This window comes from Manacus vitellinus, unplaced genomic scaffold (genome assembly GCF_001715985.3).
Source record: "Manacus vitellinus isolate BGI_N305 unplaced genomic scaffold, ASM171598v3 scaffold_8_pilon, whole genome shotgun sequence".
Lineage (NCBI taxonomy): Eukaryota > Metazoa > Chordata > Aves > Passeriformes > Pipridae > Manacus > Manacus vitellinus.
Window position 1 is genome coordinate 18,386,883 of NW_021940864.1, and position 26,661 is coordinate 18,413,543.

A 26,661-nucleotide genomic window follows, 5' to 3' on the forward strand; every position below is an offset into this window, starting at 1 on the left:
GAGGAGTGTTTGACATCACCAGCTCCCCCCCACTCCCATGCCTCTGGCTTTTTTGAAGGACCTCACATGAGTGTCTTGAATCCCAGTGGGGAAAAGTCTCACATCCTCAGGCAAGCACTTGGCTGAGATTGGAGATGAACAAAGTTACAGCTTCTCTGTCAGATGTGTTATGCAGCAAGCAGATCTTCCTTTATGTTTTCTCCCTGTGAAAAGTCCAAAGTACACTCCAGTCAAAGCTACAGAGACAGGTTTAGAGTGTGATTGTTCAAAGAAACCTCTACATTGTGAAGGAAGGAAGAAGAGGTGGTATTTCACCAAATTTCAAGTGTCCCTTTGTTTAGAAGGGAGTAAAAGAGAAAGAAAGCTGCTGTTTCCTCTCTTTGGCATCGCTTATGAGGAATATACCTTTTTTCAAAGCTGTGTCCAGGATATTGGTGTCATCTGCCATAGATGAAGATTTTTAATGTTTTAATGTTTACTGAATTGCAAATGCAGTCTGTCTTGGGCACTCTCTGTAGGAGTCAAAGTGTTATAAATGCCTACCCCCTTAAAATCAGGGTCAAAGCTTCACCCCATCGCTTGGTGAGGACCGAACCAATAAGTACGTGGTTGTCAGTCACTTTGGGGACTGATAGGGCTGTTTTTCTGTATCTTGGGAAGCGGTGGGTCCAGCTGTGCTCTCCATTATATCCATGTCATTGTGCTGCCTTTCCAGGACTGAGAAGGTATAGCACAAAGCAGCACTGCATTAGTAATCTGATGAGGACTCCTCAGGGGAGACAGCTGCCCACAGATTTTGACCTCAACCTTCACAGAAAGTTTCTTCTCAGTCTCTGGTTGTGCTGGACCCATAGGCCAGGCTGATCCCAGTCTTGATTCTGGACGCTTCTGATTTCAACTCCCCAACAAAAAGTGCTGCAGCTGTTTTTGATGCTTTGGGAAGCCCTTGTCTCCCATCAGAAATACTGAGGCCAGGCTGTTCCCAATGGGATTGCATCCAGTGTTCATTAGCAGCTTGGAGAATGAGTCCTGCCCATGCCTTGGACTCACTAAAAAGTGAGGAATGGTGCTTCTATTCTGTGGGCAGCTGTGGAAGGTAGGACCCACTCCATGCCAGCTGACATCAGCGTTGTTATACCCACAGGGAACAAAATCCGGGGAACTCCCCAATCCTGGTGCAAAACTGTCTCTCCTGACCTTGTGTGGTTGCTGCCTCCAGGAGCAATCCTTTTTGCCCAAGATCACTAGATGGCAGAGTGCAGTTGTGTTTAAGACTGCAAGGGTAGGAGGCTGTAAAGGGCTGGGAGACCTTGGATGATCCCACTGAGAGGCTGGGCAGTGTTGGTCAGTGCAGATGTTGGTCTAAGCACCAGCCAGTTGCTGCCTTAAAGGTGGTATCTACAGCGGCAGGTTGCCCCATGCCTGTTTGGAAGAGGGTGAGTCCCATATGCTTGTGTGGATGCTGCCAGTGAGGAAGGGTGGGAGGGCAGCCTGCAGTATTTTGAAGCCTCTCTTTGGCAGCCTGAGCCAGCAGGACTACTATGTGTCCCAGGGAATGAAAACAGCCATCCCTGCTGGAGCAGCCCTCTGTGCAGCACCCAAGGCTGTCCAACATGCAGCATCCCCATGAACAGCAATGAGCCACCTCCAACATGTGATTCCCATATAAAACCCCAGGTTTTCGCAAGACCACAGGTTTGGAGCAGGAGGGCAGCAGCAGCGGCTCCAGGTTTCCCCACTGAGCAAAGCCTGAGCTCGTCAAGGTGGCTACCTCCACTGAGCAGCTCCAAGGAGATAGCTCTAATTAGAAAGAAAATATCTTCAAATGTAATTTACAACTTGTCCTGTGGAGAAAATTGCTGCTCACCAGGTGAGTAGCTGCCGACAGCATTGGCACTGAAAGTGCTGTCGTACCTTCGCACTGTGCAGGACAGGGCGTGATGAGATTCCCCCGCCCAGAGGAGACCTGCAAATTGAAAAGGTGGCCTCCCTGTTTCATAGGGAGGTCACTGCAGAGGAAGATTAGGCTGGATCCATCCTAAATTTGTTCATAGAGAGCTCCAGGCTGTAACATGTACAATTATCATAGCACATTCTCCTTTGCTGGAACTGAATTCAGCTAATATTGGTCAGACCAGCTTGTTATAGCTTCTGTAGTCCTACATCTTGATTTAAATGGAAACAAAGTACATGGCCCTTGCGGTTATAGAAGTGTCAATCCAAGTGTTGCCAATTGTCAGCAGGAAGAGCTGAAAAGGTAGGTTTCAGAGAATGATTGTGGCCATATTTACCTCAGCTGAACTGTTAACTCTAAAGCCTAACACAAATAAGTTGTCAATATTACGTGGATTTTAGCACAAACATCCCCTTCCTGGGTTCTTGGTGGTGTTAGGGATGTAAAAAGCAAACCTCTTCCCATTGACAACTCTGCACCCTTTAGCTGTAGTCATTGGGTTTCTTTTGAGCTTTGTTTATCAACAAAGTTTTGTTTGTCAGTTGATAGCTGGGTATTTCTTTGAGTGTTACTGTGCCTCCAACTCTAGCCGTGGCTCAGCAGCAATTCTACTGGGCGAGCTCTTCCCAACCTGGAAGGGATGCCAGGAGTGATCTTTGCTGGGACTTGTCTCTCACTCAAATGATCCAGAGGTTCATTGGTGTGGAGATTCACAGTGCGTTCACCAATGTAAAATAAGCAGACACCTTACAGGGCTGACTCCTTGCTGTAGTTTAGAAACAGAGAGGGATTGTGGACCTCCTAGAGATGCAATCTACAAGCACTAATTCTTTAAATCTTGATTTTGGTCTGACCTGGATAAGGGTGCTAGATACCTTGGGAGATACAATGTTTATTTCTTGACAAAAAGACTTTCCTTGAGAAATTCACTGATGAGAAATTGAGAAATGGATCGAAGAGGCTTTTTACCTTTGGGTTCCTCGATGCTATCCCTGCTGCTGGATAGCATTTTGCAGACAGAGGGATGGAAGCGTGAAGTCTGCCCAATACAAGTGGCACTTGCCACTGATATTGGGATACAATGTTGGAGAAGCTGGGATCTTCTTGTTAGGCTGCAGCTCCAGACCCTGTAGGATAATTCGCACAGGACAGTGTGCTCGTAGAGGGGTTGCAGTGTGTCAAGTGGAAACTTTTGAAGTTCAAGGCTGTTGGCGTGACTGAAACACAGGCATCTCAAGAATGTTCCTTACGTGCTGAAAACCCACTGTAAAATTATTCCCTTCTTGTCTTTCTTTTAGTGCCACCAACGATCAGTGTCCCTAAGGGTCAGTCCACCATCACTGTCCGGGAAGGCTCCAGGGCAGAGCTGCAGTGTGAGGTTCGTGGGAAGCCCAAGCCACCCATCATCTGGTCCCGTGTAGATAAGGAAACCCCCATGCCTTCAGGGACAATGACAATGGAGACATACGATGGGAAGCTGCATCTGGAGAGTGTGAGCCGAGAAATGAGTGGGACCTATAAATGTCAGACAGCCAGGTACAATGGCTTTAACATCAGACCACGGGAAGCCCTGGTGCAGCTCAACGTGCAGTGTGAGTATAACCATTCAGTACCGAAGTGCCTGACTGAATGCCTTTGTACACAAAAACCTGTAGGCTAAGCAGGGTTGACCTTTCTTCCTGGGCTGAGCAGACACATCTCTTTTGTCTGGGGACCTTTGAACAGTTTATATTTAATTGGTCTGGCTACACAAGAATAAGGGCAGGGTACCATATGGCCAACATGTTGCAAATGGAAGGGAGAGGTGTTGTACATGTTTGTATAAAATGCTTTCTATTTCCGTGTCAGAGGATGAATGCAGAACAGCAGCTTCACCAGGTGTGCGTTCATATGCATTACATGTGTGTAAATACCTTCAGGGTATGTTATGAAGTTTGTAAAAGCAAACATTCAAAAGGTGCAAATGAATGTTAATTAGACCATTTCCACCCCACAACCTTTTTTTTTCAACTTAGTTACCTCCGCTATCTTTTATGGATGTGCGTGAATAATTTTGCCTGAAAAGCAGTGCTAGGCAGACCTAACAGGGACTGCATATCCCAAATGGTTTTCACTCAACAAGGTGGTGAGTAACAGAAAACTGATCCTTAGTATGCAGTATATTGAGTGATTTTACCTATGGGCGGTGCTCCCAGCCCCACCTGGAGGCAATAACTGTGTACAAAGGTGAACAAAGAAGGAGGGATGCTGCCTGCGTCTGTATTGGATGACATCTCCGTCCTTTCCCTGCAGTGGTTTCTCCCTCCAGAGAAGTGAGTGCCTGCTCAGCTCCCATGCTGTTGAGGTGTTTTGTGACATGTGGGAGTGTGTGCCCTCTCTCTTACAAGACTTTGAATCAAATGGGGAAAGCAGCTGGGTAAAATGCCTTGGTCTGGAAGGAGCAGTGACTGTAGGAGTGGCTCTTCCTGCAGCTCTCATCCCATCAGAATGGTGTGACTGTTGAACTCTTGCAGAGTACTCTGAGCGGCACAGATCTGACAGGTGTGGGATGGGCAGGGAGCAGGTTAATTTGCACCTGGGCATGCTGCCTCTGGGCTGTGACTGATGAGCCTCCACACACAGCACAGCAGCACTCATTAGACATGCTGCCACACTTCTTTCAGGCTCTCTCCCCAGGAATAAGAGAAGTGAGACCTGAGCAGACAACCTGGCTGAAACCAACCAGACAAACTGCTCACAGGTGTGAGCTGCTGGGAACACAGCAGTAATGGAGGTGTGTGAAATCCTTCAGGCACTTTGAGTATTCAAAGATCCCCTTTTAAAATTATCTCTCTCTATTCAGGAGCATGGCAGGAATTAGATTACAGGATGAGACAGGGAAATGTGTGAAGATTTCCATGCAGGTAAATATGTGTGGAGAAGCTTCCCTTAATCAGGGTGAAAATGTGTATCTTGGTTTGAGCTTTTCTGGAAGGCATTCTGGGCCAGACATATTGGGTTTGGCCAGACATGACAGGGAGGGTGACCCTTGGTCACCTCAAAAACTGATGAGAGGTGCAGCAAAATTTCACTTGGGAGCAAAGAGCCATCAGACCTGCTACTGTCCCTAGTTTGGTGTTGCTTTTTGAAAGCTGTGTGGTCCTCGCTTGACCCTCATTGCCCCTGCAGAGGGAGCAGCAGTGCCAAGCTTGGGATGAATTCAGGCTTCCTAGGTGGTCTGGAGGGGTATCACAGCCCTGAATCTTGGGCTGCAGGGGGAGGACATGATTCCCCATACAAGAAAGGTTGTAGGTACAAGCAACAAGCAGTTCTGGGGCAGAGCCTTTGATGTGACCCTCAAGAAGGGAAAGATGTGATGAACCATGTAAAGAGTAACTCAACATACTCTTCCTATAGCTCTTCCCATGGCCAAACAATGCTTTATTGTGATCCTACCGAAGTAATGCTGTCAGGGTCCGTGCAACAGCCCACCCAAACAGCCCTCTTCCCTTCTCCATTATTTCCATTTACCCTTAGTTGAAGCTGGGTGCATCCTGAGTGTTTGTACACCTGAACTGTCTCCTCCTGCCCGGAAATTGTGGAAGGACCTTACAGTGGTACTGCCTGTTCTGTGCCTAAGCAGGCAGCTTTGGTTTCAGGACTGTAAATTACTCTTTCCATTAGTATGAATAAGAAACTGCAAACCAAGAAAGTAGGACAAGAATTGCCCTCAACCGTTTTACAGAATTCTCCTTTCCTTCCCCACCCCCAAAAACCAGACCCAGAAACAACACAGTCCCTGTTTATCCCTCTCCTCCATGTTCATGCTGCTGGAAGGACGTGAATGCCGCAGCAGGGGCTTCTATGGTTAATTGAAACACAGCTTTCCAGTGTGGGTAGCTCATTAGTCTGGTGGCTTGCTCTGGAATTCTCATCTTGTTGGAAATGGGAATCGTGTGGCTCCTGCAGCCTCTGTGATGAGCGCTTCTCTCACCTCCCCCAGCCCACGCATCCCATTGGAGAGCCGCTTCAGTGGGGTGTGCATCCACATGGGCGTGTGCATCCGCGTGTGCGTGTGTGTGCATGCAGGAGTGCCTGTTTATGTGTCAGTGTGAGCTCCTTTTGAACTGGCTCACTCGAGGGAAGAGTGAATTCTGGATGATAATGTGGCTGTTTCTCTGATTTGCTCCAAAGCTAAAGTTGCAAAATCAATACAGCAGATCTGATTAGATGTCAGAACCTGTTTCTGTGTTTCCCTTTTTTCTTGGTTTTCTCCCCTCACCCTCATGCATATAGTGCTGTATTGTAAAAACTAGCCTAGAAATAGGCTTTGCCAACTGCACTTCAATAGTAGAAAGAAAGTAAGAAGACAAAAAGAACAAGTCAGCTGTCAAAAAAGGTGTTTGTACTTTTTATTATTTTTTGTCTTTTGAAAGCAGAAAAAGTTGCTCTTCTTTTATCTTATGAGCTGTAATTGTCTATCATCAGCTCTCTGACAGGATGGATGGTATCTTCCCTGGACTTCTTGGTCTGAACTGTAGAGCTTTGAAAGATTAATAAGTTCACGAAAGTCCTTGCAGCCTTACAGCTCTGTGTTTAGGGTGAAGAAATGTTATATACTGGTTAGAGTGAGAGGCTGGGCTTGTCAGAACTCCGGGGAATCTACCACTTGGAGTGGCAACATCTTGTCATCTTTTCCTGTATCTTCAAAACAGGAATAAAAGTGACCCATATTATCAAAGATTTGTGGGACATAATAAACACAGCACTGTGAAGTGTTGTGATAAAAATATTAATGGAATGCCAGAGTACTGTTAACAAAATCAGTGCTATCACTGATGCTGTTGTCAAGGCTTTTTTTCAGAACGAGGTACTCACTCAAAAAAATCCCAGCAGAAAAATCAGTCTTCTGTAGAGGTGAGTTTAAAATCAGGGCTGGGTCACCCTGTACAGGGGAGATAGTGTAAGGCTATAAAACACACACTGGGCTTGAAAATGTGCAGCAGTCTGGGGTTTGCAATACAATAGTGTCATTTGAGCCAATATGTATGAAAGGAGGAAAGACAGACAGTGTGCATGTGTGGATCAGTGAAAAGGATGCTACCTAGATATGAATTTAGAATGCACGTAGCAACAAATTGAAAAAAGCGTATTAACCAAGTATCCTAAAAGACTGGTCAAAACAGTATTTCCATGAATTATGAAGGTTAGTAGTGACTGTAAACTCTAGCTGTTGCTAGGACTGTCATATCACAGTGAATATGACATTTGCTATGTTAGAGCCTCATAAAACAGTGTGGTGAAAATTGCAATCCTAATACACTATCCTACTTGAATGAAATCGTGTCAGCTCTGATGCTTTATCAATCCTCAACAGCATGTCGTAAACTGCTGGACAGCTTAGTCCAAGTCCAGCTCAACCCTGCACTCCTCATCCCACCTGATCCTTGATACATCCATTCCAGTATTTTCCTGCAGATGGGTTTATCCTCCTTAACAACACTCACTACTTGCTGTCTCAGGCCCTTGCTTGATCACTTGAATGTGTTCTCCTTCTTTGGATAACCACCAAAGCCTGGTAGAAGAGCACCTGTCTCCTCTGTTGACAGTTGTTAATTAGTGAATCAAATTCTGAAGAGGAGATAAGCAGACTTTCGCTGGTGCCATTTTTGACTTTAGCAGAAGTTTTAGTGTCTTTGAGCACCCAGCAAAAAAAGAGAAGAAAGAAAAGGGGATATTTATATAGGGTTGACTTTGCTTTGGGTCATCGAGTCTGAAAGTTGGCTCTGTTTCTTGTCTTGGGGTCACAAAACAGGTGAGATATTGGCAGGAGGAATGACTAGAAAAGGAATTAACCTGACTGTGTCTTTCCCTGGAATAACATGGCCCGTGAATTTTACCCATGCTGGATCTAAAGTAATAGACCACAATCATCTGGGATTGATCTCCAAAGGATTATCCTTATAGCCCGTAGGTAAAGTTTTGCCCCATTAAGCAGCAGGTGGGTTATTGTGCTTTATCTTCAAAACATAGTGAATATTAGGTGTAACCAGGAAAGAAGACTGACATTCACTTTGGAGGGATGGTTACCATGGCTAACAGGACTTCAGGAGCTGTTTATAGTCCTAGACATGGGCATTGCCATAGCGCTGGTGACTAGCAGGTCTGGTTCTTCCCTGACCTGGAAGACTGCCAGAACACGTCCTGCTGGGTCATCTGTTGCCGTTGTCACTTTAACTAATGTTCAGGTGAGCACAGATGTGTTTTCCTATTCAAGCTCACACGCTGGTAAATGTTATTCCCGGTCACATACTGTTGACTCATTCCTCTTTAAAATCCTGCTGAACCCATTGGCAGTGCTGTACATCAGGCAGGCAATAGTCAGCATCAATTTCCCCTGTTATCTATGTAGCAAACGGAAGAGCAGGGAGGAGGGGAAGGGGTGATACTGTAAATAAGTAAGAAGCATTGCTGGATCCATGCAACTGGAAATAGAAATGCATTAAACTGTTTCGATCAACTGTTGAAGCCATAGCTCAATGTCAGTGCTCTTTTGTGGATGCCCTGCCCCCTCCTCCAAAAGCTTGGATATTAACTGCTCTGTTAAAAGTGCTCTTGAGACATGTCTTTGGCATGAAGATGTTTTTGCAGAGTGGCTAAGACTGAGCTTTTGGCTCCTTAGAGCTCCCTGCAGCTCTCCCTGCCTATGAAGGGAGTCTAAGAGAAAAGAGACTATCAGGAGCCAGAGCTGACCCCTATGTGTGACTGAGCTGGCTTATCTGTCTTGCTGTGTGGCCATGTGAGCTGGAGTGTGAAGCCATCTGCTAAGAATTTTAGACCTAGCTGGTTTAATTTCTGATTGTATTTATTAATAGTGACTGTTTTAATTACTTTTATTAATTTCATCAGTGATGTCCATCCTGATACCCTTTTCCAAGCTGAGTTCTGAGGAGCTAAACTGGGGGCAGATGATGACTTTTCTACCCTTGTAATAGCTGGAGCTTTCCTGCCCTTCCATTTGTGCTTCAGTATTGCTGTTCTACCTGGTACAGGTCTTGCTTCCAAGAGAGGGAAACCTTGGGCTCTCTTACCAACTAGGGCTCTGTCATGTTCTGATTCATTTTAGAACATGGGAGGTTTAAGAATGAACCGATGCTCTGGGTGTCTGTATTCAAAGTCATGGGAGAACTGTGTCTTCTGGAAGTTCAGTGTTTGCAAACCTGGAGACCTTTATTAGTAAAAAGAATAAAATAAATCATAGCCCTGGGCATGACCTTGAACCACCAGTCTGAATGATGCCTGGCCTGGCAGTTAGGTTCCACTTCGATGGAAATCCTCCCGATTTATCCTCAGATTTGTTGCATAGAGGTTTGTGTGACTAAGCTAAAAGTATACATGTTATTTCTGTGTTTCTATCAATACACAGCACCCCCCTGCTCCCACTGTTAAGAGCAGGGAGTTGTGTTCCTGATTGTCAACACACTTTTTGCTTGCAGTATTGTGTTTGGGATTAAGCTGCTTAGAGTTTGTGTTTGTGCATGTAGCCCTGTCCTGGGCGATTAGGATTGCTCACTCCACTTCCCATGCCTGGGCTGCTAACAACTAATTAGAGTTGTCAGTCTCAGGATAGGCTGAAGGGAGGAATCAGTTTTGCTCCATTGTGGCTGTAAACCCAAATGGCCACAGTTTAGAGCACAATAACAACCACAGAGACTTACAGCCGGCCTCAGCTTTGTCTTAACAATTACCAGGTCCCATGGCCTGACAGATGGAGGCTGTGACAGCACTTGGATTGGGTCTTAAGATGGGATTGTACCAAATATTACCATATAGGACTCATTCCAAAGCCTTCTTCTTTGGAACCACCTTTATGTTCGTAGAGCAAAGCCCCAGGACTCCCAGTGCTGGGGTTTTTTTGGTAACGTTTGCTGTATGCAGCTTCAAAGAAATAAAAATGCCTTTGACAGGGTAAAGGAGTTGTATGAATTTTGGCTGGTCTGAATTTTTGCCCTCAGTGTGTAGCAGTTGGGTCTTACTCTGCAGAATCTGAGTCTCTTCTCTGCTTGCTGCCTTGTGGACAAGGTTCCCATGTGCTGCCAGTCACTGAGGTTTCTTGGGAAGTCTCCCTTGTGCCTTGAGAGCTTTTCTGATTTACCTCTTTGATTGAAATTGGTCTGACAGAGCATGTCTGCACGCTGTAGCGTCCAGGAGACATGAGACTTGAGACATAAAGCAAAACACCCAGATGGCAGGGGGAATTCGGAGGCTGGGGAGCAGATTTTGCAAAGCTGGCATGTCCAGTCTGTGGCAACATCCATCAGACGCAAATTACCATGAGGCCTCTTTGCTGTGCCCTGGGTAAAACATGGTAAAGAAGGGAGGAAATACCCAGTTATGTGCATCAGGAAGGTGGGAGCCTGCCTTGAAGAGGGGACCTAGGTCTGGTCTGTGAGATTGCAGCCTGCCTTGCACTGCCATTCAGCCTCTGTGCAGCTCATTGTTCATCTCTAAAAGCTTGTGTGAGAGCTCCTCGCCTAGAGACATGAATTTGTTTGTTCAGAAAAGGACTGGTTTAAATCAGTTAATCCATTTCTCGGATATTGTTGGGAGAAACAAATACACATTCCATAATCCCATTATTCTGTTTTTCGGACAGGCTGTCCAGGAAGAGCAACTTAATTTTATCAAGACACACCCAAGCTATACAGTTTTGTCAGGAAAGGGGAGACAAGGGCTGTATAGAAACAGTGGATGGCAGACAATCTTGGTCATCGCTCTGTGGATGTTTGCTCACCTTCTGTGGCCCTTTCAGGGCTGAACACCACATCTCATACTGTTCTAATTCAGACATCCCTTTTAAAGTTTTCCTGCTGTGGCACCTATTTGCCCTGTAGGACCTAGTTATATATCAACTTGTTGGGATAAAAAACAACTCCAGAATCCTCTCAACTGCTTTGCACTGGGCATCCTGAAAGGCTGTGCATGTTCAGGTCTCACCCGAGCATGTCCTTGTCTTTAAGTCACAGGAGGATACTGCTGCCAAAGGACTGTCAGACACTTTGCCAGTGCTTCCTGTCTCGGGATTCAGGAGAAACTGCTTTGGTTTTGAGTCCAGTTGTTGTTGTGGGTTTAGCCCATAGGTAAAATCACCTGTATGAAAGACCTTCAAGTGTGACACAGCTGGTGGTATCCAGATTGCATCAAGGCAGCCTGGCTTGAGGGAGAGGTTGTCCTAGCTCTGCTTCTGTTTGCACAGGGGTGTAACACAGGTTCCTCTCTAACATACACTGTGAGTACTTCTGCTGCATGCTTACTTCCAGTACGCAGGTCAGAGATAGTGAGTCTGGCACAGCAGCTGTTGCTAAGCTTTCTCTCTTGGTCTGTGCAGCACCGGAACAGGTCCAGGGGACATGGGAACTTGGCCAAGGAAGAGAAAGCATTGTGGATCCTGGAGTGTGGACTGGTGGGATATTCTCTTGTCAAGGGTGATGAATAGGACTGGGATCTGAATTTATGGGAAATCCATTAGGGATGGAGAAGAGAATCAGAAAAATAAAAAAGTAAAACTCATGAGTTGAGGTAAGAACAATTTAGTGACTGAAACACAGCATTATAATAATAATAGTAATGAAAAGGGGAGGGGAGAGAGAAAGAAAGAGAGAGAGAGAGACTGAAAGAGGAGAAAAATTCCAGAAAAACAAGTGATGCACAGTACAATTGCTCACCACCTACTGACGAATATCCAGCTCATCCCCTGGGACCCCAGTCAGTGATTGATGCCTCCCAGCCATCTTCCCCCAGTTTATATACTGGACATGTCATTCTGTGATACAGAATATTTCTTATGTTAGTTTGGGTCAGCTGTCCTGGCCATGCTCCCTTGTGACTTCTTGTGCTCCTGCTCACTGGCAGAGCATGAGACACTGAAAAGTCCTTGAGTTAAACCACTACTTAGCAAGAACTAAAACATCAGTGCATTATCAACATTAATCTCATCCTAAATCCAAAACATAGCACTGTACCAGCTACCAGGAGGAAAATTAACACTGTCCTAGCCAACACAAGGTCACAGTGGTATCAGGAGACATGGGGCAAAGGAGTTGGTAAATTGAGAAAAATTAGAAAACTGCTGTCAGCACTCATGTTTCAAGGCTGGAGGGGACAGGAAAGGAGGGAATGCTCTGTCCCAATAAAATTCTACCTCATGGTGACTGGAACATGAGCATGTTGGGTGCCCAGTTGTGGGGAGAGAGATATCACAGACCAGAACTTCCTAAGGGAACTAGGAAGACACCAAGCAGACAAAAATCGCAATTCCTTTTCTCATGATAACTCTCAGTCTCTGCATGAGGCCCTGAGGCACAGGGAAGTGAAAACAGTTGCCCACACCTGAAGGGAAGCATAGGCCACCAGGACCTGTGTCAGCAGAGGCCCTTTTCCCCAGCCTCTTTCCCTAACACAATGGTGTACTGCCATGTCATTGTGCCTGTGTCTTTGCTTTTCTTCCATGATTTTTGCTCCATAAACCATGTCAAGCAGCACCTATGAAGGTACAGGAACAGGCTCCCATGCTATTCCTCACCTACTCCATGGACTCTGGCACTAGAGCAGAACTATTTCCTCCAGCCCAGCTGAAAGACTGTGGCAGGCACGCTAAAGCAACACACAGAATAGTGATGCCACTATTGAGGAGTGAACTCATGCAGGGAAGACCTGGAGACACTCCTGATATGAACAGAAGCCCTAGCAGGAAACTGAGCATCCTGGGGGTATTTTGAATTATCTATGACCATCCTGACCCTGAGCTCTGAAACGGCACTAATTGCATTCACTCCTCTAGGGAAACTGTGAATTAAATTTCAGAGGTGGTCAGGCTTCTCTACATCCCAGTGGGTCTTCTGTTGCCAGTTCTGTGCTGGGACACAGTACTGGGGGGCTGAGCATTCAGGTTTTAGCAAGGTCTTAGGTGCCTTTTGGAGCTTTCTGTGGGGAAACAGCTGCTCGGTGACTAGTTTGTGTTTTTCCACTTGGGCCAGTTTCTGAGCAAGAAACTGTTTTTTCATTGAAGCCAGGAAACTGTTTTCTCAGTCAGCAGAGATCGCATTTCCAACATGTACCCCTCTCACCCTCTTTCACTTCCTATAGTTCCCGATTTCCATTCTTCTTTGCCTCTCTACTGAAAACACAAATAAGCACATGTGTACACTAAGTCTTTTCATGTGTTTCCAGCTGTTGCTTCTGATTCAAATTTAATTGGCCTTCAGGACTGGAGTTAAAACAGTTGGTTTTCTTTTATGAACCCAGTGATGAACCTGCAAAAGTGTCATTGGTCCCAGGAATTGAAGACATGTTTAAATTTCTCAGTTACATGTGGACCTGTTGCATTTTGTTTGCTTTTGGAGTCCTTGTTTCTAGGGTCATGTGTGGTCACAGGAAACCGTGGAAATTTTTCATTACTGTTGACTGGGACAAGCTGATTTCTGAGACTGTTCACGTAGAATCATAGAATCATTAAGGTTGGAAAAGACCTCCAAAATCACCTTTGACCTAATACCACCAAGACCACTAAGACGTATCAAAAAGTGCCATATCCACTAATTTTTTGAACACTTCCAGGGATAGTGATTCCTCCATTTCTTTGGCTAGACTGTTCCAATCTTGACCACTCTTTAGGTGAAGAAATTTTTCCTGATATCCAACCTGAACATCCCTTGATGGCACAACTTGAGGCCATTTCACCTTGTCCTGTCACTAGATGCCTGGAGAAGAGACTGACCCCCATCTCAACTACAACCTCCTTTCCCATCATTGTAGGGCAATAAAGTCTCCCCTAAGCCTGCTTTTCTCCAAACTGAACAACCCCAGCTTCCTAAGCCGCTCCTTGGAGGACTTATGTTCCAGACCCTTCACCAGCTTTGTTGCCCTTCTCTGGACACCCTCTAACACCTCATTATCCTTCTTGTAGTGAGAGACCCAAAACTGGACACAGTACTTGAGCTGCAGCCTCACAAGTACCAAGAACAGGGGGACAATCACTGCCCTGGTCCTGCTGGCCACACTATTTTTGATACAAGCCATTGGCCTTGGCCCCCTGGGCACACTGCTGGCTCATGTTCATATGGCTGTTGACCAGCACCAACCACTAGGTCCTTTTCAATTGGGCAGCTTTCCAGACACTCTCTCTCCAAGCCTGCAGCACTTGGTTGTTGTGACCCAAGTGCAGGACCCAGTACTTCACTTTGTTGAAACCCATACAGTTGGCCCCAGCCCATCGATCCAGCCTGTCCAAGATCCCTCTGCAGGGCATTCCTACCCTCCAGGAGATTGACACTCCCACCCAACTTGGTGTCACCTGCAAACTGACTATGGGTGCTCGCAATCCCTTCATTATACCCTTGGGTGGATCCCGTGTGTTTCCGTAGACTTGTGTCTGTGTGGCACAGCAGATAGCCAAGTACTTCCTCCTGGGTTACGGGGGTTTATTCTGTCCCTTTCTTCCAGCTCAGGGTACTCAGTATAACTGGTCTTTCTGTTAAAGACTGAGGTGGAAAAGGCATTAAGTACCTCAGGCTTCTCCTTGTCCTCAGTGCCAATGTACCCTTCCACATCCAAAAACGGTGGAGATTGTTTTGGGGGTTTGGGATGTTTTTGGTTTGGTTTTTTTTTTTTTGGTCCCTGGAGATACAGGCTTCCCAGCCCCAGTATCCCTGGAGCTACAGGCATTCCGCTTCCCTGAACCCTGACTCTTACTGCAGCTTCGGACAGAGGCTGCCGAGGTCCCCAGTACTATGGGTGGCCCAGATAAGAAAGATATGGAGAGATCAATGTTGGTGCAGTGCTGTGCTCTACTTAGCATACCTTTTCCAGCCCCAGTATCCCTGGAACTGGAGCCTTCATGATTCTCTGAACCCTAATCCTACTGCTTGACCAAAATAGCGGTTTGGGATTGAGGCTGAGGTCTCAAATTATATGGGTGACCCAGATCAGAAAGATGTGGAAGGAAAAATGTTTGTGTACTGCCATCATTCCCTTGGCATGCCTTTTCCAGCTCCAGTATCTCTGGAGCTGTAGGTATTGTCCTTCTCTGTCCTGATTTGCCAAGCTGCAGAGGGATGAATAGGATGTAGAAAAAACTGAATATTACTCCATTTCTGTGACAAAGAAGCATCTGGGGCAAATCCCTGCTGGTAAAGAAACAATGGCAACTGAAGGCCATCCCAGCCAATTGTTTGCAGACTCTCTATCTGTTGTGACCTGCTCTCACAGCTGATGAAATAAGTGCTGCAAATTTCATCTGTTGCAAATATGATACAACTCTGGGACCAATTCAGCCAAGCATTTCATAGGAGAAATTGGTTGGAGTGCCAAAACTAATAGAGGTTTCCAACAGTGACTGTGATTGAGGTCAAGAGAACAATGAATGATAGTAGCATTTGCACTGAACAGGGATTTTCCTTACAAAGTGCTGATTGCAAAGAGATACTCTACTGTCCTAATCACAAGCTAGAATACAGTAGCTAATAACTTAATGCAATATAGATGAGTTTAATAGTGCTAGGTCTGCTGGGATTTTCTGAGCAGTTCATAGCTTATGCATAATACAGGTCCTTTAGCCAACATTCTGGTGTGCTGTAAAATGGAGAACTGGGGCTTGAGGGAAAAGGAGCAGCCCTCCACCTAAGATGTTTTCATGGAAAGAGTATGATGGATCTAAAGGGATGAGAAGATGGTGGCGGTTGGCTGGGTCAGAGGAAAATGGAGCAACTCAAAATGTTTTGTGATTTGGAATCTTTCTCTTCCCCTTCAGCTGCTTGTAATGAGAACTTGCAAAAGTCTAAGTTTATGTATGGAAGTGGGCAAGTTATCATACTGATTCACTTTCTAGGAACCAACTCATATGTATAAATGAAAAGATACAAATGAAACTACCTACGGATTTTAAAGAGAGGAGGAAAGAGTTGGGGTTTTCTGTGGGTTTTTTTGTGGTTCGTTTTGTTGTTTTGTTGGTTGTTGGGGTTTTTTTAAACATTTGAGAAGCTTATGTGCTCCAGTCTGTTTATCCAAAATGCTGTGACTCCATCTTCCTGATCAGTATGAGAAAGCAAAAGCTCTTTGAATCCCTTTCTGATCATTTCATGCTGTTTGTCTAGACAGGAGACTTGGTTATATGCCAACGTAGTCCCTATCACTAGTGTGGTGAGTTTACCTTTGTGCATCTAAACTTGGGTTATTTGTACATTTTCAGTGCAGCATCTCCTCACACACTAAAGTGACAGAGAATTTAGTGTGTTGCTCAGTAAGTTGTTCCAGTGTCTTTTTATTCTCATGATTCAGTTGTCATCATTTAATCTAGGCCTGTCTCATTTCAGTTTCCAACTACAAGCTCTGTTTATGCTTTTGTCTTCTCACATAACGAGCTATTTGTTATTAGCAGTCTCTTCCTTGTGTTGTCTCAGACAACAGAACAAGTAATCTCTTAGCCTGTCGAGTATGCAATCTGGAAAGAGTCTCTTCAGCCATTCACTACAAGGCATGTTTTCCAGCCCTTGATTCATTTTTATAGCCCTCTTCTCGTTTTTTTTTCAACATCATTCTGGCAGGATGGTCACACGTATTAAAGAGATTTTCAAAAATTATCTCATCAATGCAGATGTGATGCACATCTCACAATACGTTTAGTAAGCGTTGTCTTAGTCATCCAAGGATTTGGACATCTTTGGACTACAGAATTAAACTGAAAGCTGATATTTACTGGATTACATTAACTGAGGCTCCTCTTGGGGTTAGTGTCTCTTTCCTTGGCAGTTTTCTTTCCAGAACCTTTGCAATATGGCCTTTAAAGGTCCCTATCAACCCAAACTTTTCTATGGTTCTGTGGTTATCCAAGATAAATTGAATAGAGTTCCCATACCCCATTCCATGAAGCAAGCCAAGTTGTCCTGTCTGTGTCTCTTTAGTATGTTATTTACTGCTACATATTTTGTGTCTTCTACAGATGTTGGTATATTATCCCAACATAGGCACTTAAGAATGGTGATTGTCAGTTATGCCTTTGTGTGGGAGGGAAGGAAGCAAAGCACAAGCCACATGCCACAAACATGCCAAAGTCTGCACCCAGTCACCCCATCTGCAAATGGATGCAAGGTCATTCAGACACTAAAGGTGTCTGGAATGTGAAAAATGTGTGATGTTGGCTACACATCCTGAACAGGGATTTATAATTTATACGCTTTAGCCATGCCAACCTGCTGGCTGGATTTTTGACCTTGATGGAAATGTGAAATAGCATCAGTTTAAGAGGTTTGTGTGGGTTCGTACTAGAGATGTCTTCCTAGAATAGGTCTTTCTTCTTGCTAGAGAGATCCCAGTGGTGTGTGCAGCCATTTAAAATTTCTTTTTGAACCCTTTCAGTTAATGTGTTTTTAATCGGCTTAATGTGGGCTGCATTTGAATAGTATTACATCTTCAATTAGTCTGTCGTGTGGAAGCAAGCCAGGATCTTTCCAAAGCCTGAGGATGTTATGACAAAATAGTTACTTTTCTTGTTGCTTTCTCAAACACTACCCAGTTTGTCTGCCAAGGACCCATAAAACTATATTAATCATCATTCATTTTTAACTTGGAATGTTGCATCCCAGATTCATCTTCCATGAGGTTTTTTATGGAATCAGTGAGGAATAAAAAGGGTTATTGCTGTATGTTCTGAGGCCTCATTTGCTTATGTTGACCCAGTTGATTGATGTTTGTACTGCTATAGGCAATACATATATGGAGGGTACAGAATAATTTTATCTCCTCTGATGTTCACAGGATGCTATCAAAAATTTCCCCTCAAAGACCTGGCTGGATGATGTTTCCCACATCTTTTCCTACTTTCTATGGCACTTTTATGGTCTGTTGTAAGTCTGTCATTCTGCCATTTTTGCACTGATGAATTCAGATCAGGGTGCACAGATCTAGTGAGAGTCTTACAAATAGACATAGCCTGTCTTTCCCTCATTGCTGGCTTTTATCACAGATTTAGCCACAGATATTACCAGATTTGAGTCCACGCAGCTTCTTTCCAGAACCGTACACAGAATTATATCTTCTTCCTGCACACCACAGTGGGATAGCTCAGCAAACGTTGCTGAAACTTGTTTAAAATGCCCTTCTCACCTGGAGTATCTGATTCTGGGAGGTGTTATTATTTGTCATGGAGAGAGTGGAAGGAGCAGGATCCTATGTTGTAGTATGTGCTGCTGCAAACCTTCAGACTGATGACTGCTGATGGATTGGCTCAGGCCAGGATCCACTTTGAGATCTTGATGCAGTGGGTCAGAATGAGGAAGGCGACGGCTTTACCTTTTGTGTCCCAGGAGAGCTGGGAATGAGAATAGTGGAAACTTACTGAACCAAGTTCAGACATTTATCTGTTGGAACAAAATCCAGGAATCGAGAGAAGAACTGGAGTGTGTACTCCCACTTGTCCTGCATATCAGCTTTTCTGCAGCCTAGGCTCTCCTCAAGTCAACATGAAAAAGTGTCTGTGTGAGATAGGCAAGTGCCCACATTGCAGGCATGGTGCTCTTCCAAATGGTTCCTGCCGTACTGACCCGGTTTGAGGTCAGTCACAGAAAATTGAATGTCAGATCAGATTTATCCAGTGAGTGGGACTGTTAATAAATTTCCCTCTGCTGGTCCAAGTCCAGAGGAGATGGGACAGAGATGACAGCCAGATGGGGAGGTTGAGGGAGCAGGCTGCGGTCACTGAATTGTTGCCAGTTCTGTCATTGGCCTCCATCCTGTGCCCTCTGCTGCAGAGGAGACCCCTAGTCCTGGAGAGTGATTTCCGGGAGCCCACAGCACCTGCGGCTGTCAGAAGTGACACTGCTCTCCTAACACAGGGAAAGACAGGAGCTGCAAGGCTGCATCTGCTTCAGCAGCAAGGCTGATGTGCTGCTGATTCTTGGGAAACACAGTGCCAATGGAGAGAGAAGACACAAGAGTAAGTCCTCTACAGCTTGAGTCCATGTCATCCTCTGAGACAGATGATATCATCCATACCTGAAGAAATGGGACTGCCAAATCCTCTGCTGTCTCCATAAGCAATTAGCTGTTTTGGGAATAAGGTATAGGGAGATGATTCTCTGTAACCAGCACTGAAGAAGCATTCATGAAAAGCTATGACAGTTACTAATAGGACAGATAAAGTATTTTGTTCATAATAAATTAATAGAGGAGGAGTTGAGCAAAGGCCGTTATGGAATTCACACATTTTAAATGTGTGCAGGTAATGGTGTGAAGAAAGGAAAGACAGGACCTACATATGGCAGAGAAGGTGACTATTTGGCAGCTGGTTTTTGGAGCCAGTCACTATTATGACAGACCTCAGCTATTTCATCTGATGACCTCCTGAATCTATCCTCATTTTTCTATCCTTTGCCCTTGATTGATTTGATCTACCTTGATTCATCTGAAGATGATGATGACAATGATGAAGCAGTAACCATCCAGAGAGTGACAGTAAAAATGCTTACAATAAAAAACGTTCCTTCCTCTCCTTTCTCTGTGCCATCTATACTGAGCCTGTGTTTTTAAATTGCATGCATTTCTTGAGTTCCTGTATGCACCACCCCCCTTGTTACATTAATTCTTATGGGAAAAATTGCTTTGATATCTGTTGACCTCAGCTGTTTAATCTATGAAACTGAACGTTTGCCATAAATCTTTTAGTTTGAGCATTCTTTCAGACTCTTTCTGAACAGTTACGTTTTCATTGTCGTCATCTTCCTCAGATGAATCAAGACCAATCATGAGTGAAGGATGGAAAAATGGGGTAATGATGGCAGTTAGTGGAGCAGGATGTTAAACAATTGGCAGCAGAACTCCGAGGTAGCTGATAGAGAAGTGATGGAGAACTGCATGTTGCTCTATGCAGAGTTCTTTCTCCTTGATCCAAATTCCCTACTAGGCCTGAAGGAGAGGCTGAGGAAAAGCCTGTTTTAATGGGGAAGCTTGTCCTCTTTTCACTCTGTAGATAAGTGGTGAACCTCTTCCTGGTATAGCTTTGCCCCGTGTGTCCTTTTTGGTTACTAGTACGGACAAAGATTTCCAAGTAAACATATTAAGGAATGCTGGTTAGTATTAGTATCTTAATTGCCTTGGATGGCCCTTCTTCCCCTAGCAGGCTCTTTCTGGCTTGGATCTCTCCCCTTTCCAGCTCTGATCCCACTACCTCGTCATTAAAGCAGGTCTGATTTTTAAATGAATATTTCTGGTTTTGCCTGTGCTGCCTCTTGCTTTGCCTATGTGTTTTGAAAGCAGCTGTGAAGAGATTGTCTTGTGGTCCCAATTTAGCTTTCAAACTGAAAACAGAAGGTGAGATAATGCTGTGTCCCAGCTGTGAGCAGAAATCTCTGCCCCCCTACAACCTTGACAATCACTGCATTTCTAAAGCAGGGACTCTTTTCTGTTTTGACAGGATTGCAGTTCTCAGAGGTACTTTCTCCTGCAGCCTCCCTGCTTTTAACTTTCAATTCTTTTATTAAAAGGGTGTAAATATATTGAGGCAACTGAATTGCTAAGGCAGCTGGTGGCGGAATAGGAACCTGTTTCTATTGGATTACTGCTTGGAGTCAGCATTCACCTCTGTCCAGTAGCTCCTCTGGTTGCAGGTGAGATCCCCTGTAGAAGACAAGAGGAAACTTGAACAATTCCTTGTAGGTGGCAGCTGCATACTCTGGATGTAGCCCTAGTGGTGGCACTAATTCACTGTAATCACTATATTTGCTATGGGGAATATGACACTGCAGGCCAGTGTCTGTTTTCCTTCCCAGGTTAGCTGTTTGTGGCACGCAGCAGTTCGAGCACAAGAGGTGTCTCTTGTCCAAGAGCAGGATATGCTGTCCAAGTTTCAGCTGCGTGTTTGACTCAGCCTACTGATCAACTCATTAAACAAGGCACTGAGTTCATGGAGAGGTTCATATAGGAGGGTGGCACTGGCCACTTCTGTGCATTTACTTTGCTCTGCATTCATCCCACAGAGATGTGAGGGCTGGGATCACCTTAGGCTCCTTGTGCAGGCCCAGGACAGAGGCAGGACACCCAGGGATTCCTACCATCTGAATCATCCTCTGGAGATGTGCCTCGTAGTCAGTAGCCTTGGAGGGAGGTGGCATTCCTAAGTTGAGTGCCTCAATGAAGAACCTGGAGTTCGATGGGATAAATTTGGTCTTTGAAGTCCTGCTGCAGCTAGTGCCAGGTTTACTGCTAAACCTGGGGGGGAGGTGACCAATCCTTTCCCAGTTGTCCCAAATCCTTCTCAGGAATGTGGGGGGCCCATCCTAGGATTATGAACATCACAGACTGACTGTTTTCCCTCTATTTACCCTTCTTTACACAGTGGATGGAACACAGGGAATGTGTTCTGCTGTGATGGTGTTTCTGCTTGCAAGGTTGTAAATGGTGCCTGTTGATCTCTACCCCATTATTGGGCCCCTGTGCCCTGCTCTTTGTGCCAGGCACATGAGGAGAGTCAGAGATGTAGATTCAAGTTTCTCTTTTAAGTTTCCCTTTCCTAGACTTTTTGCATGTGATTCCTCTGGCATTTAAAAGCCAAGGACAGTGTTTCTGCTCAGGGAAAACAAAATCTAAATAGGAACTGACTAAAGCTGTGCTTCTGCCATCTGAAGAAGAGAGGAAGGAGAGAAAGAGGAATTGTAAAGATACATATACATATACACTCATACATATAACATGTCAACATCCTCTTGTCAAGGACTTTGGGAGGAGGAGAAGAAGACTAAGAATTTTCTCCTTCTAGTATTTCTTCAGGTTGGGAGCTACTGGGGATAGGGCAGAATAACATAGGACATAAAAACACCTGTGGGGAGGACTTGCAGTAGGCTTAAACTGAAGCAAGGGAGCTGGGTTATATAGTAAGGAAAACTAGTGATAAACTCTGAAGAGGAAAGATGTGGATTCTCTGTTTTGGAAGAAGAATCTCATTTTGTTCTTTTTTGTGGGTTGATCTTATTTTTTTTCTTTTCCTTAGTTTGCCCTGGCAATGATTTGCTTTATTCCCAGAACTACCCAGTTGAGTAGCTCACCTATGAATTATTGAGTAGTAAGATAACTGGTTCTCTGCCAAAAGTTAATGCATACGGGATGCTTTTGGGGAGAGAATTTCATTGGCTGACTCTTAGTGAATGTTTGCATCTAAACTATTTATATACTTTTGAGAGCGGCGTGTCACTGACAGCCCAATTTGTTAAACAGAGGTAGGTAATAACAGATGCATGGGTGTGAGCTGATATCTTGTTATCTTGTAGAAGACAGGCAGAACTTGAACAGATAGTTGGTGATCTGACAATGCTACACATGGGAGGGCTCCCCTCCTGTGGGTATGTGGGTGGGTAGGAGAATGAAGGGTGGGCAGATCCACCCTGGCCGTTATTCTGCTTGACCATGTTATAATTAGCAAAATTGGTTGTGAGTTAGAGAAAATATTTTCATGTTTGTCTGTGAAAAAAAAAAAATCCAAGTTTGGGTTATGCCATTGGTCTGGTAGTAATTAATGGTATTAGCACTGAAATACCCACTCTCTCACCCTCGTTATTTCTCTTGTGCACAACTTTGCTAATTGGGTGGTATGTGGCTGGGGGGAGGATTATCAGCATGCTTTTCACATACAAATGTGTATGTGTTTTCTGTACATACACCATCTTTTCCCACTTATCTTTTTCAATTAGAGGAGTGTAGTGTTTTGAAACCAGGTGCTTGAAGATAAGTGAGGCATGGGAATGAGGTGGCTTTACACTGTAGGAGAATACTTGGCTTTGTAGTGTCCTGTTAGCACGAATTAATTGGGCAGTGAGTCTGAGTGGCATTCCAGCATGTCTGGGACAGATCTTTTTTTGAGGAGGCATGTCTGTGAGGCTGAAGGTCTGGAAATTCCCACCCAGGATGGACTTTCTTCAAAGCACTCTGTAAAGTGAGCTAGGGGTCTCATGTATTAATCAGCATGGCTTCTCATGCAGAAGAGGAAATCCTTTAGTAAATCCCTCTTTATTAAAACAAGGTGAAGACTGGTTGAGCTAATTGGCTTGGAAAGTTCAGGGAAGAGGAAAGCAGAAAAGCTGGTAGTGAATACATTTCATTTGCTCTTCTTTTAAAAGCAGTCAACTAGCACAGAACTAAGCATTCTCTGCTCTGAGCCTTGCCTCTCCAGACCCTGCACCCACTTGTCTAGCAGAAAATGTACACAAACAAATTTGTTTTCTTTGAAATAACAATACTTGCAACTTGGCTTTCAAGCACTATGCAAAAAGCAGACGTTTTATCTCTTTACGAATGGGGAGACTGAAGTGCAAAGGCAAAAGGCATTTAAGATGAAAGAAAGAGATTCTGGCTTTTGAAATAGGTTGAACAAGCCTTCCTCCATCTCCCCGCTTCTAACTACTCAATTATATCTCTCAGAAACAAGCATATGAGACTGGACTTGTAAATATGGGTTGGATATTTGTCTTCGCAGGGTAAACTGCTGGTGCATAATGTGTGTTTCAAGGGTGTGGGTGCTGTGGCAAGGAACAGAATTGCTCAACTGTGATTTCCCAGCCTTGTGATAATAAAAGAGCTTCCCACTTGTTTGAGTACAGAGCTCTGGTAGAGAGCTGAAACCCTGGAGTTCTCTACCTGCTGTGAGAAAAGGGGTGCAGTATCTTTGATGCCTGTAACATCTTTATTACCCCAGACCGTGGGACCAGAGGCTGGATAGGGAAGGCACTTTTGCTGGGGTTGCTTTGGTTGTCTGGAGGAGATTAGGAAAGATTGCATCCAGTATGACTACAGAAGGATACCTTTAAGAAATTAAATGGATGCTGAATGGTGTCATACAGGTCTCATAAGGCCCTAATAGCTTCCTGTGCTGATTTGCTTTCTAGAGAGAGAAATTACTGCCTGATGCCATTAACTACTTTGGATAACAAGACACCGCTAATAATTGTAACTAACCACAAAGTACAGTCTTTCATACCAGGTTATCTATGTGTCATTTGCAATGTTAATCCAGCAAGTGAGCAATCAGTTAGGTCTCACACATGGGATAAGGTGACGGTTAAAGGCAGGAGTCCCACTGGCGCTATGATGCATAGTTAAGCTTTGAGGGCGTCAGTCAGTAGGGTGGAATGAAAGCTACTCAAAATAAAGCTGCTTTCTAGTCTAGCAAGGCTTGCTATTTTTGTCACTTGTGTTACGTATTGCACTTTTTAAATAAAAATGTAAAGGCTGACTCTGGTAGAGTAGAAGGTGTTTCTCACAGAGAAGGAAGCCTGGGCTAAGGATGGAAGGACTGGGATATGGGTCCTGTTATGGAAGGTATTCTGATTCAGGACACCAGATACTGAGGGTCAGGATACAGGAGTCCTTCTGTCTCATGCTGCCTGTTTGTATGACCTCGATTAGGACGTCCTTCTGTTTTGTGCCTCTCTTTTTCTTCCTGGACATTGCTGCACTGTGGTGCTCTTTGCAGCAGAGGAAGCATTTCAGAAAGTAAATTCCTGTAGAAAAATAAGAGTGCAGCAGCCCATGGCAGCTCCACAGATCAGCAGTACAATGCAGGCAGCTAACCACCTACAGAGATGGCTGTTGTCAGCCGCTGGTCAGGGTGGCTACACATGAGACAAGGCTGCCTTTAAGTCAGAAAGCAGGTTATGAGCGAGTTCCTCAGCTCTGACAACCCTTCCAAAATGAGCCAGCATTTGGGAATTGATCAGTTCTCAAGCTACAGTGGGAAAGGAGACTTTGCATGTGTCTTGCATAGTAGCGTTGTCTTGTGGTGTCTATGATATTCAACCTTCTCAGTTATTGCCTGAGCAACTAATGTGAGGTCTGTTTTCTCAGTACTCCCCTGTTCTATAGATCCTGGTTTGTGTTTCAACTTGTCGCTGATTTCTGTGCCTCAGCTCCAATAGGAGCCTTTCTTTGCCTTTCATCTATACCAGATTGAGCAGACTCATGACAACATCCCCATTTTCTAATTTAAATGATTTTTTTATATATATATTTACCCCACAAGTAAAAAACTTTCTGTAGTGCATCTCTGACATCCTGGGATGCTCTGACTTAATCACTGGTGAAAGACACATCTCTGCCTTCTGGAGGCCTCTGAATTTGATGGGAATCTCTAGCAATCAGACAGTATTGCAGGGATGGCTGAATACCCCTTCTTGAGCTCTGCCCAAGCAGGACAGCACAGTAACAGTGCAAGAAAAGTGTGGTCTCTCCTTCAAGCTCTTTGGCTCTTGTAAGGAAGAACACTCTTCCCTTCCTCAAGGCTAAAATAAAAACAGACTTAAACCAAGTTAACCACCAGTCATCAGTCAGTGCACTTCTCACTCACCTAGCAGGATGAACATTTCAATTCTGGTTATTTCCAGTGAAACCAAGAAAGTAAGAGGTTATTGGGACACAAAGCAACGCTCCTTGGTGCTTGACATTTCTCTGTTGTGCTTTCCTCGCTGTTGTTTTTCGTCATTGTGAACACTGTGTTAGCTTAGCAACCCTTCAGTGCAGAGCATCTGCTCTGGCTCACAGCAAGGGAGCTGCCTGCAGCCTGGCTTTGCTTTAGGGTGCTTGGCATGCTAGAGTAGGTTGCCTGTGTTTGGCTGATTTGATTTGCTCCTAACTAGCTAATTCTGCTGCAAAGGCAGGCTGCCCTGCCTTGTGTTTTGCAGCAACAGCATCTTAACAAGGTTGCTGGAGGAGCCTCACTTCAACATTACCTCTTCACCTCTTTCATCACTCCTCTTGCCAGTGAGCTCTTCTAGTCTTAAGCTGTGTGTTGAGAGAGAGCAGTAATTGTCTATATTTGTTTGCTGTGTTTCTTACCAGGAGATCCCAAAACCCTGTATATGCACAGAGGTTTTTTACCTCCTTTAAGTGTAGCAACTGCTGCCTGCAATGTGGTGGCTGCTTAAAAGAGCATTTCAGACACAGGCATTGGAGTTCGGGGGGGGATACAGAAAGGCATTTGAACAATGTCTGGGCAAGGACTCAGCTTTGTAACTGGGCTAAAAATTGGGCTGATACCCAAGGTCCTCAAAGAGCATCATGGCAGCTTAGCCAGCCAGAATAGCCAGATACTGCTCTCTTCTAGCCAGAAGGGATGCTGCTTGCCTGTAGGTATAAGAGGCACCTGGGAAATCATTATCCTTTCCTGCAGCTCCCTAACGGTGTCTGTGCAGGAGTCATGTGGGAGGTCTCTGCTCTGAGACAGTCCCCATCTCAGGAGCTGTTCAGTTCCCAGTTCTAGCGAGTAGGAGCACCAGCTTATTTAAACAAGCTTTCATTTGCCTTTAAGCCAGGGAAAAAGGACAGAAACAGAAAAGACTGTGTTGTGAGCAGCTAGGTTTTACAGACTGAATCTCTGCCTTTCTGGTGAAGTCTGCCTTTTGTGTGTAACCTTCTTGAACAAGTGTGGACTCCCCACTAGGCATTGAGGCTGAAGCTGATGTCTGGCTCTGTAATTGCTGTTGACCTTTCTTTGTTTTCATATCCATTGGGAACCTTTGGGAATAGCTAACCCTTGGTATAGTTCTGTATGCTTTGCAGCAATGGGATGATCTACTTCATCCCTCTCTTCAGAAAACCCAGGAGCTACAGAACTACCTGCAGAGTTAATGCTCATTGGGTGTTTCCTAGTGCCAGAGACAAGAGAAGAAAATGTAATCAATTTTTAATTTAGAGGC

General features: G+C 44.7%; 1 protein-coding gene across 1 annotated transcript in view; it reads left to right on the plus strand.

Moving 5' to 3' along the window:
* Positions 1 to 26,661, plus strand: part of MDGA1 (MAM domain containing glycosylphosphatidylinositol anchor 1) — a 137,604-nt gene that overhangs the window by 56,075 nt on the left and 54,868 nt on the right. The window contains exon 9 of the mRNA XM_029965106.1: positions 3,253 to 3,546. Coding sequence (XP_029820966.1) covers positions 3,253 to 3,546 — 294 coding nt within the window. The remainder of the gene's footprint in view (positions 1 to 3,252; positions 3,547 to 26,661) is intronic.